Source organism: Lutra lutra, chromosome 15 (assembly GCF_902655055.1).
Source record: "Lutra lutra chromosome 15, mLutLut1.2, whole genome shotgun sequence".
NCBI classification, from domain to species: domain Eukaryota; kingdom Metazoa; phylum Chordata; class Mammalia; order Carnivora; family Mustelidae; genus Lutra; species Lutra lutra.
In genome coordinates, this window is record NC_062292.1 from 29,735,439 (window position 1) to 29,747,524 (window position 12,086).

The following is a 12,086-nucleotide window of genomic DNA, read 5'->3' on the forward strand; positions in this document are numbered from 1 at the left end:
TGAGCAGTTCCAAACATAAATAGCAGTTGAAAGAATTATTCAGTGAAAATATGTATACCCACAATCTAGATTCTACCATTAGCACTTTTTTTTTTAAAAGATTTTATTTATTTATTTGTCAGAGAGAGAGAGAGAGCAAGCACAGGCAGACAGAGTGGCAGGCAGAGGCAGAGGGAGAAGCAGGCTCCCCACAGAACAAGGAGCCCGATGTGGGACTCGTTCCCAGGAACCTGGGATCATGACCTGAGCCGAAGGCAGCTGCTTAACCAACTGAGCCACCCAGGCGTCCCCATTAGCACTTTTTTAAACATTCTCCAGGACTTTGATTTTCAGCAGTGTGAAATTTATATATTTATTGGATTTTGGCACAAATGTGAAGAAAAAGTTATGTGTGTGGGTATATATATATATATTCTTTTTTTATCAAAATATAATTGACGTATTGGTTTCATGTGTACAGCATATAGTAATTTGATGCTTATAGTGGGAAATGATCATCACATTTAAGTCTAGTTAACATATGTCACTACACACAGTTACAAATATTTTTTTCTTATGATGAGAACTTTAAGACCTGTTGTACCAACTTTCAGATATACATTATATTATTAGTAACTATACTCTATACCCCCAGAACTGATTTGATAACTGGAAGTTTGTGCCTTTTGACCCCCTCCATATCCTACTCCTTCCCATCTGCCGCTTCTGGCAACCATCTCTCTGATCATTAATATTTCCCTAGACTTGCTTCATCACATTCCTGTCCATTTATCCATTTCCGTGTGTGTGTGTAAATTATTTATTTAGATGTATGTCCAAGAAGTAAGGTTCAATCACGAGTGCACAGTGTTTTAAGAATTCAGTATGTGTATCATTCACTAGGGCCCAGTAATAGTTTTCCTTCCTCTTGTGGCAAAATATACATGGTGAAATAAACCACTGGGTGAGTTTTGACAGATGCACGCACCTGTGTAACCCAGACCCCCTTCCAGACACAGAACATTGTGGGGGCGAGGGCAGAGTTCCCTTCCCATTTCCTCCTGGCTTTTACCCCTCTCCCCCATGGGTAACCACTGTTCTGCTCACTTTCTTTGTTCTTTTTAAGATTTTATTTATTTGACAGACAGAGATCACAAGTAGGCAGAGAGGCAGGCAGAGAGAGAGGAGGAAGCAGGCTCCACGTGGAGTAGAGAGCCGGATGTGGGGCTCGATCCCAGGACTCTGGGATCATGACCTGAGCTGAAGGCAGAGGCTTTAACCCACTGAGCTGCCCAGGTGCCCCATGTTCTGCTCACTGTCTGCTATCGATTAGCGTTTCCAGTTCTAGAACTTCATTTGTTAGGAGTCACAGAATGTGGACTCTCGTGTAAGTCTTCCTTCACGGTGGGGTGCAGGTGCCGTCGCCTGCGTTGTTGCAGGTTCTTGCTGGGTGCTAGGGCGTTGTGTGAGCGGACCACAGTTGCCTATTCTCCTGTTGGTGGCAGTTTGGGCACTCTCTGGGTCTGTTGGCCACACCGGCGTGGGGGCAGCGGCTGATGCGGCCATGCTGTATTTGCAGAGGTGCGTCGCGTCTCACTTCCAGTCCCATGTTGCGTAAGTTGCGGGGGAGAATCCACGCTTGACTGTGAAACCAGCTTTTTTTGCGTTACAGGCTGATGTCAGTGTTCTGAGCGCTGCTACGGTGGGCAAGGCTCAGCGAGGAGTCCAGTAGTTTAATTGTATTCTATGCATTTCAACTTAGGGTATTTTCAACTTAAAATGGATTTATCAGGATGTAACCCCATCCCGTCATGAGTCGAGGAAGATCTGTATTTAGTTGTAGTTTTAAAAGACAGATCCTGGATGTGTGCCAGATTCATGTTTTGTGTTTATTCTCCTCCTCTGCGCCTTGCCTATCTATTCCCTCCACCCTCCTGTCTGTCTTTCTGTAACAGCTTTATTGAGCTATTATTTATAGTCGTACATACTCTGTTTCTTAAAGGTGTATTTTGAAGAGAGTAAATTTTGATTTGCCAACTCTTTTCTTCTATGACTTTTGCTGAAACTTTGCCTGCCCCCAGTTCATGGGGACCCTCTCCTGTTTCCTTCTAAAACCTTTCTGAGTTTAGCTTGTATATTTAAGTCGATGATGTGTCTTGAACTAATTTTGTTGCGTGGTGTGCGGTGTGGATTGACATTTGTGTCCCTGTTGCTTCTTGAAGAGAAGTTCGTGGTCATCTGAATTGTTCTCTTGTATGTAATATTTCATTTCTTTCTGGTGTTTCAAGCATTTCTCTTCATCTTGGACTACAGTATGCCTGTGGGGGTTGCTTCTATGTGTTTATGCCTCACTTTTATTTATTTTTTGCGGTCCTGTACTCTTCCCGCGTGTATGTTAGACCTGCTGCTGCTCCCCACAGGCCCCTGAACCACTGCTTGTCCCCCACCCCCAAGTCTTTTTTCCTCTCTCATCTTTATATGGGGTAATCTCTATTGATATATTGTAAAGTGTACCAATTCTTCCCCTGCCATTTCCATTCTGTTGAGCCATCCAGAGAATTTTCAGTTTAATAATAAAGAAAACAGTATTTTTCAGTAGTGGGAATTTCTCCTCTGGTATTTCCTGTCTTTCCATTATCAGTGCATTTACTTTATGCCTTTGGACACAGAGTAGCTGCCTTCAGTCCAGCGCTCGTCGCCTTCAACTTATGCGTGGGCTCTTGTACCTGTCCCTTTTCTGGAGACCCCTGCGTATTTTCATGGACTGACGGACCTGGTTCGAGATATGCTGCGGACCCTGTGGCTGCCCTTGAGGTGCCCTGAAAGGTGTTGGTGATGTCCCGGCAGGCTGGTAGCTTGGCTGAACTTGAGCTGCACATTCAGTCTGTGTAGCTGTCAGCCATTGCTGGGTGCTGTGCTTAGGTGCTGGCACCCGCGTCATGTCAGGGCTCCCCAGGAGGGGCAGGCAGAGTGTGTACATGAATCTAGCCCGCCTTCCTCCATGCGCTGTGTTCCCTGAGAGTTATCCGCCACTTTTCCAGCCCCCTGGATTGCCCTCAACTCTAGCTTTTGCTTCTTTAAACTAGAAAGACTGGCGTTTTCTATTGGCACCGATCTGCCAGGTAGTACCGTCCCTGGGTCCTGTCCTCAGGCTGGGAGCAGTACAATTCAGGGATCTCTTCCTGCGTTGTTCCTTTTCTGCCAGAGCGGACTCCTTTCCGATCTCTCTTTAGCACTTCCAGATCGTTTTTCTGTCCATCTTACCCAGAGTTTATAGCTTTATCGATGGGAGGGTCATTTGGGAAGGAGCCGGCCAGAAGCAGAACCCTCTTGGCATGGATTTTTGTCAGCGGGGAGGAAGTTGAGATCCTACAAGATTCTGCTTCAGTTCTTTCCCAGTCGTATGTGGTACCTGTTTTTTCCCCAGTTGCTCATACATGTTTACTGAATTATTACCTCAGGAAATTAATAACCTACCAGAGTGAGAATATAAAGAGAAATAAGTGAAACTGCATCCAGCCCAGCCCCACACCCATTTTTACTTCCAAGTCTGGCCTACCCTGGCCCCGTGTGGTGTCTTTATAGCTAAAATCAGCCAGACTTGCTATTTTGAAAAACTTTTTTTAAAAGATTTTATTTTTAAGTAAGCTCTATGCCCAACATGGGGCTTGAACTCACACTCCCGAGATCAAGAGTTGTCCACTTCTCTGGTGGAGCCAGCCAGGTGCCCCCTGGGTATTTTTAACTCAATTGCTTGAATGTTCTTTGGGCTGCTTTGGTATATAACCTGATGAAAGTTAAGTGAGGCAAAAAGCCTCAGGAAAAAGGGGAAATAACCTCTATTTAGTCGTTCTGAGGAAAACTTCTTGTTAACGGGAAGATTTGCGAGGATGTTGAAATGAAGTGTTTCCGTGTATCTCTCCTTCTGTGACTGTTTCTGAATGTCTGTACTTTGTGTGCGCTCTCATGCTGTTAAGGTGTGCCTGGTGCATTGGGAACTGGTCTTTGACACTGCAAGTTCGATTTAAGGAGATGGGGGGCTAGATAAAGAATATGTGCTGTGTGTGTCTGTCATGTGCGAAGTGCCATGGGGTGTATGAGTTTGAGGTTATCTTGGCTTTTAAAAGAAATACTGTAAGTATTGTATTGTACATTTGAGCTAAGAGAATGGACTTCAGAGTTCTCGTCATAAGAAACATATTTTTCACTATTTGTGGTGGTGAATGTGAACTAGATTTATCGTGGTCATTTTCACAGTATATACGAATGCTGAATCGTGTGTATACCTGAAGCTAATATAATGGGGGGAAAGTTTTAAGGTCTTAGGGACAGACAAGAGGGTGTCCGGTCTGTGTGGTGTGTAGTTCTTAATGGCGTACAGTTAAATGACAGTGAAACTGCAGCGGCTTCAAACAATACGCGTTCATTACCACACGGTTCCTGTGGGTCAGGAATCTGGGTGCGCGTTGGTAAACAAGTGCCGTCCAGATGCCAGCCAGGGCTGTGGTCCTGAGCCACCTCACCCCTGGGAAGAGCTGCCTCTAGGCTCATTCACAGAGTTAGTGGTCGGATTCAGTTGCTTGTGGGCTGTTGAACTGAGGGGGGTCTGTTCCTTCCTGGTGGGTGGCCTTGTCATGGGCCTTCCCCACAAATGGAAGCCACTGATTCTGTAAATTAACCTTGGAAATGACATTCTGTAACTTTTGCCAAAGAATAGAAGATCACATAAGGGTATGAGTACTAGGAAGTTGGGGGCAGTGGGAGCCTTCTGTCTGGTTGTTGTTGGAAGGAGGGAAGGAGATGTGAATTGTTTCTCATAGTGTGTACTTATAGCGGGGGCCAGAAATGTACACGGGTCAGAGATTTTAAACCCTGAGTTTATAACAAGGAAGCGATGGGTCGTCAGTAACAACCCAAAGAGAAGTCTTGCAGAGAGAAAGAAATGAGAGTAGCAGAGTATCTCCAAGGAGGATAACAAAACTTTAAATTCTTATCATAACAAGTTAGATTCATTCTAGAAAATGTCATCATCTTTGTTTTCATTATTAATACTAATTTCCTAAAATTTGTGTTTACAACCTTCACCCAAATGCAAGTAAGATTAATGAATATAGTTTTATTCTTTGATGGGCAAAAGTACTTTCTTACATTTTCTTAATATTTAAAGCTATTATATATGTTTTTTCATTGTGGCAAAATACACATAACTAAATTTACCATTTTAGTCCATTTTTGGTGTACAGTTCAGTGGTCTTAAGTACAGTCACATGGTTATGTGAAATTTATATATTTACCATATTTTTTATATATTTATTTATATATTTATATATTTATATATTTATATTTATATTTACCATCACTGCCATCCATCTCCAGAACTTTGTCATCGACCCAAACTGAATCTCAACCCATTGAATCACTCCTCACCTGTCACTCCCTCCAGCCCGTGGCAACCACCATTCCCCTTCCTGTCTTTGAGTTCGACTGCTCTGGGTGCCTCACGTAAATGGCATTTGTCCTTCTGTGACTTGTTAATTTCACTCAGCATAATGTCCTCAAGGTTCATCTGTGTTATAGCAGGTGTCAGGATTTCCTTCCTTTTTAAGACTGATATTCCATTGTACGTACAGTTGATCTTGGACAATATGGGGTTTAGGGTGCTGATCCCTCACTCAGTCAAAAATCTGTGTATAATTTGCGACTTGAAAAAACTTCACTATGAATAGCTTCCTGTTAACCAGAAGCCTTACCATCCCATGAACAGTTGATTAGCACATATCCTGTATGTTGTATGAATTATATACTGTATTCTTACCATAAAGTAAGCTGGAGAGAAGGAAATGTTAAGGAGCTCAAAAGGAAGAGAAAACATTTACAGGACTGCACTGTGTCCACCTGAAATCCACACACAGTTGCAACCCATGTTGTTTGAGAGTCCATCGTATCCAGGTTCTTTTCTCTTAGCTTCATGTAAAGTAGAACATGAAGAAGAATGTGGAAATAGTAGAACACTTTGAGGAGGTGGTTTTGTGGAACTAATATAATTCATCATTAGAGTCTACTTTATTCATTAGAAAGAGTCCACTTTATTCAAGTAGAGTGGTCCTGAATCCATACTCTGAAGCCGACTGGCCGCTCTGAATCCCACTTCTTCCCCTAGCTGACCAGTATCTACCAGTAAGGTTGGTGGGTAGATAAATGAATTAATAAAGGCAAAGCACATAGGACAGTGTGTGATACTTTGTGTTGTATTCATATAGTCATATTTTTTTTTTTAAAGATTTTATTTATTTATTTGACAGAGAGAAATCACAAGTAGGCAGAGAGGCAGGCAGAGAGAGAGGAGGAAGCAGGCTCCCCGCTGAGCAGAAAGCCCGATGTGGGGCTCGAACCCAGGACCTGGGATCATGACCTGAGCCAAAGGCAGCGGCTTAACCCACTGAGCCACCCAGGCGCCCCTAGTCATATTTTTATTAGTGTCATTTTCTCCACAGCACTGGCTCAGGAATTAATGACCTGTGTCACTGAAACGTCTCTGGGTTTTAGGTCTTTGATGATGTAAAGTGATTGGGATTCTTTATGACCTTGATTTTAAGAGGGGATGTGACAGTCTGGACTAGAGAGTACAGAGAGTGGTACCATTAGTACATTTTACCTCCTTCATTTTGTTAGGATTTTTGTCCTTGCAGTTAAGTAATACGTTAAAACATATTTTTAAATTTAAGTATTTAAAAAATACTGGTTTATGGATAGCGGTAGAGCACAGTCCTCTGAAGCAGTTGGTTTTAATTTTTAGGAAAATACCATTTGCTTTCCTTTGGGAACCTAGTCTTCCTTTCTGTAGGCCCCAGGAAAGGCAGGAAGGCTTGAATTTGCCTGTGTTCCTTTGCAGTAAGGCCGGCCTCCTTCCGAGTACCCAGCCTGAGTCGTGCACTGAGGCAGGCTTCCACCCAGGCTCTTTCCTGTCCTGCTGTTCCCTTGACTTCAGCCCAGCACGACTTCATTTTCTTCTCTCCCCACAGATGCCTCCAGCTCTTGTCCTTGCTTCCTTCTCTCATGTGGTTCTGAGCTTTCCCGAGCTGTGCCTTCTCATATGCTTTGTCGCTCCTCTCTTTCCAGCTACATTGTGGGCAGAGCTGGGCGGTTCTTCTTCTCACTGTCATGCTGACCGGGTTGTGCGTTTTGTGTGCTTGCCCAAGTCAAGAGGTGTAGTCCTGACTAAAGCTAGATGGTGCCTCCGGGTGTCTGGGGGATGCCCTCCTCACCTCTGAACACGCACGGCTGCGTGCAGTGAGCGCCTCCTCGAAGGTACTTTTTCTACATTTTACCCAACCCAGTGATTTTTCCCCATTTTAAGAGATTTGTTTCATCCTACAGGACAACCCAGCAGATTTGCTGAAACATTTCCTGAAACATGCTGTTTGCCTTAGATAGATGGATCATTTTCTTTTGTGACTTTGGATTAGTTAATAAACTCGATTGCATTTGTACTTCACACGTGAATATAGATGTTGTGCGATGAAGAGTTCAGTTGTGACACGTTGGTGTTTTCTTTTTTTAAGATTTTATTTATTTGACAGAGAGAGAGACATCATAAGTAGGCAGAGAGGCAGGCGGGGGGCGGTGGGGAAGCAGGCCCCCATGCTGAGTGGAGAGCCCGATTCAGGACTTGATCCCAGGACCCTGAGACCATGAGCCAAAGGCAGAGGTTTAACCCACTGAGCCACCCAGGCGCCCTTTTATTTTCCCTTTTTTCCCTTTTTAACCTTAGTATTTCTTAGAATAGTGATGTACGCCTATGTGGTCTTTATGGGAAGTTTTGCTTTTCTACATATTTGGAACTGCTGCCTCCCAGATGGTTTCTTCGCCTCGCAGAAAACAGATTGTTTGCTGCCTTTCCTCGTGTCTCTGTGTGTCTCTTTCACGTCTTTTCCTGTGTCCTTCGGTGGCACCTGTCACTAGCAGGCAGCTTTCCCTCTGAATCTTAGCAAGGTGGTTCTTTCCCGCCTGCCCCAGGATGGAATATGAAGGAGAAAATCTTCATCAGCATTTCCTAAATGTGCCTGTAGTGGAAACCCTCAAATCCAGTGTGACCTGTCCTGGTGATGAAGGTTGGATCACTGAACTCATTCAAGCTTGGTGTCCTTAAAAATGATTTATGCTTGTAAACGTTATAGTCTCTTAAAGTATACATGTTAGTTCTGTAGCCTTTTTCTGGTAAGCTTTTAGTGTTGGTCTGGTGACGAGAATTCTTTCCGTTTTCTTTCCTAAGGCACAGTTGTGCCTTGTCTTGAGTGCAGCGTTGGTTTCTTTAAAGTGGAGGGAGAATGGAGATGCACACGAAGTATTCTGACTGTGGAGGACACTATTGCCCATTGGTGAGTGCACCCGATCTCTGGCCTTTCCTCCCTCTGCAGAGGTGAGGGGTGCAGTGGAACTGAAAGTTTGCACCCTCTAAGCATGGCGTGGTTTTTCCAGTAGCTGGCCCGCATCGTGAAGCGTAGACCCACTCCCTGACCGGGAGATTCCAGGGGTTTTAGGAGCTCTGTGCCTGGAGCCAGGACAAAGACCAGATAATTTTTATGACAACACAGATGTCTGTCTAGTGAGGAGAGGTCCTCAGATGCTGTGGAATGGAATTGGAAGGACTTGGCTTGCATTCATCACTGAGGACCCCAGCGGGCGGTGCCGTTGCTTCTTGTCTGGGCCTTGCCATGGCTTGTAGGACAACAGAGTTATTCGAGCGTGACCTGTCCCTCACAGCTTGCCACACAGCGTGTTACTTTTTCTTCTCTTTAATCTTGGCTTTTCTTTGTGCTTCTTGGCTTTGCTTAGATTTGGGTCTGTATTTTTAGTATCTCATTTTGAAGATTTTTCTCTTTTTTTTTTAAGATTTTATTTATTTATTTGACAGAGATCACAAGTAGGCAGACAGGCAGGCAGAGAGAGAGAGAGAGAGAGGAGGAAGCAGGCTCCCTGCCAAGCAGAGAGCCTGATGTGGAACTTGATCCTAGGACCCTGAGATCATACCTGAGCCAAAGGCAGAGGCTTAACCCACTGAGCCACCCAGGCTCCTGATTTCTTTTCATCTTCATTAGAAAACTAGTCAACTAATTTTGGCATTTGTGTCCTCTCTTGGCTGCTTGGATATGTCTGTCTTTCTGTGGTGATAGCTTTCCCCGGGCAATGGAAGTGACCAGACACTTGATTGCTACGTAGCTTGTATCTATTTTGATTAATCAAGGGTGAGTTGAAGCTGTTGAGTTAACTGTGTACTTCACTGTGTGGAATGTCTCGAGCTGCCCACTCCAGTGCAATGGTGGAGAAAAATGGAGGAAACAGTGGGGACATTATGTCGAACTCTCTTGGTTTTAGATTTCCTATGTATATTAAAAAGGGTTTTGTTTTGTTTTTAGTCATGGAATGACTTAATTTACAGCAAATGGGGGTTTATTGCTTTGGCTTCTGTGATCCCATTGGGACTTCTGGAGGAGAAACTGAATTACGAATCCTCAGGAAACGTGTGTCCAAAATACTAATTTTTTTGAAAACTGGAGAATACTGTTTTGTTATTTATGATTATTAGTAGATTTCTTGGAATATTTGCTGTAAGGGGCACTTTGCCTTAGCTTTTTTCACATAATCTTTGTGTGAGGTCCTGAAAATGCTGTTACTTCACAAGTATTTCTGTTGTGAGTGATGAAGATATTTCAACTTCTGTGCTGACAATGCTCTTTAATGAGGTGTTTAGAAATAATTCACACTTTTGTCATTAACTTGCTTTTATTCCCAGGACTAGTGTACCAAGAAATTTCAGTGCAACATGAAAATTTAGACAGTACCACTCTATTTCAGTGTTTGTGCTGTACATACATTGTTATGAGTTAGTTTTTGTAAAGTTTCTCTGATGGGAAATTAGAAATAACGATGACCTCACTGTTCTGAAGTGACCGTTGTCACTCAGTCCTGTGACCCCTGTGGGTCTTGCCCTGATCATCTGTCATCAAGTCATGTGACGAATAAACCACAGGCTGTTGAGGGATGGGGCAGGAGTGTGAGTAAGAGGGGAGGGCCTGAAAGGGATTTTTTGCTTTTGAGGGTATTGGCCAAGAACTGTAGTGATTAGCGGTTTAAAATCTTTGAGGCTGAGGGGCGCCTGGGTGGCTCAGCGGGTTAAAGCCTCTGCCTTCGGCTCAGGTCATGATCCCAGGGTCCTGGGATCGAGCCCCACATCGGGCTCTCTGTGAAGCAGGGAGCCTGTTTCCCTTCCTCTCTCTCTGCCTGCCTCTCTGTCTACTTGTGATCTCTGTCTGTCAAATAAATAAAATCTTAAAAATCTTTGAGACTGAAATTGGTAGGTGAGCAGTGCTTTTGTTAAGGATGAGGTTGGATGAGCTACTTAGGGGCATCTCCATTAACTTCTCTTTAAGCGTCAGATGTGTATCTTTTCATCTGTTGCTCACTCTTGGAATTTGATTCTAAAAAATAAGATATGGTATGAAGTAATAAAATTCAAATCAGTCTTTTTTCCCCCAGTAGTATTATAGAATATTTAAGAGATGAACCTAGTACTTAATATGCAATTCAGATCATCTCTACATTTTATTTCTGTATGTATCTCAGTCTTACTTGGTAACAGATAATTGAAACAAAGCTGAGATTTAAAGATTGGATCATGGAAATAGTCTTTCTGTTAATATTTGTCTATGAAGTTTAGAATTAAAAATCTAGAAGGATCTTTAAAAATTATCTCATTTTTACATGAAGAAATTGAGGACATAGGCTGTCGTCTTCCCAAATGGAAACAGGGCCTTAGTCTCACTGCCATTCACTGATTGTTGGTGGCCTCTCCGTATTTCAGGGGGCAGATAGAGCTTATCAGAATTTGTTTTGTAGACCTTGAAGTAAACCTGATGGTAAAACTAATCTTGCCAGTAAAGAGTGGGTAATCACAGGTCATCAGTATTATAAGCAGATGTCCTGTTGAACAAATCGTGGTTAATTTATACTTGCAGTTGTATTCAGTTTCATGAGCATGTTAGATACTCAGCGTATTTGATGAGAAAACCATTCTTGTGTTGCTTGTCTCTGCTTTTTGTGTACCTGGACCTCCTCCGGTCCCTCACCACACTTCAGTTTTTGGTCTCTTCTCCGCATTAGATTCTGCTCATAACGGCCAGAAGCCACTGTCTTTCTTGTTCTAGTACCCAGGAAAGCACTGATCATTTGCTAACTCTGCAAAGCTGTATGGGAAACTTAGCATATTTCAAAGATCTTAAGTTTGCATATTTTATTTTTCACAGTGAACAGAGTATCTGTCAGGCAAGAGCTGCTGTTATGGTGTACGATGACGCCAACAAGAAGTGGGTACCAGCTGGTGGCTCCACTGGGTTCAGCAGAGTTCACATCTATCACCACACAGGCAACAACACGTTCCGAGTGGTGGGCAGGAAGATTCAGGACCATCAGGTAAGTGTCTGTTAATTAAATTCTTGCTGCAAGTTGTCTCGAATTACAAAAGGACTTGTGGAATAGTGAGCTGCAGTAGTGCTTTGCCAGTGCAGTCAGCACGTTCTGTGTGGAAGAACCGGGTACCGGTCTTCCTTCCCATTGTTTCCCCCTTTTAGGAGCCATGCATTTGGGTGACGATTTAGAGCTAATGGCCCAAAAATATAAATACAACTTTAAATTATGAACATGTGTCAGGTCTTTTGGACTTCCAATTAACTAGGTTTGGGAATCGGGAATAAATTTAGGGCAAACAAAAATGTGAAATACCACTTAAGGAGCAGATTGTATGTTTAAGGAATTGATTTCCCGCCGAAGGTGTGGGGCTAGAGGAAAGAGTTGAAAGTGTACATAGTTTCAGAAAGTACTATTGAACTCATGTGTGATAGAAAAATTGTAGGTGTCAAGGTTGTTGGGAGAGTTAGGCTTTTGCGACGCATAGCCAGGATGAAAACTAAACTTCTAACCATTTCCCGCCCTGGATTTCTCAGAAGGATGACGGAATTTATCAGTTGACTTGATTTCTTGACCAGGAGCAGTACATAGAGGAAAATGTAGATGGGGTCTTACTAGCATTAAGTATATGCTAATAGCAGCAA

General features: G+C 43.2%; 1 protein-coding gene across 12 annotated transcripts in view; it reads left to right on the forward strand.

Annotated features, from left to right (window-relative positions):
• ENAH (ENAH actin regulator) overlaps positions 1-12,086 on the forward strand; it is a 134,932-nt gene that overhangs the window by 52,412 nt on the left and 70,434 nt on the right. For all 12 annotated transcript variants that reach the window (XM_047704444.1, XM_047704447.1, XM_047704451.1 and 9 more), the window contains exon 2: positions 11,283-11,448. In XM_047704444.1, coding sequence (XP_047560400.1) covers positions 11,283-11,448 — 166 coding nt within the window. The remainder of the gene's footprint in view (positions 1-11,282; positions 11,449-12,086) is intronic.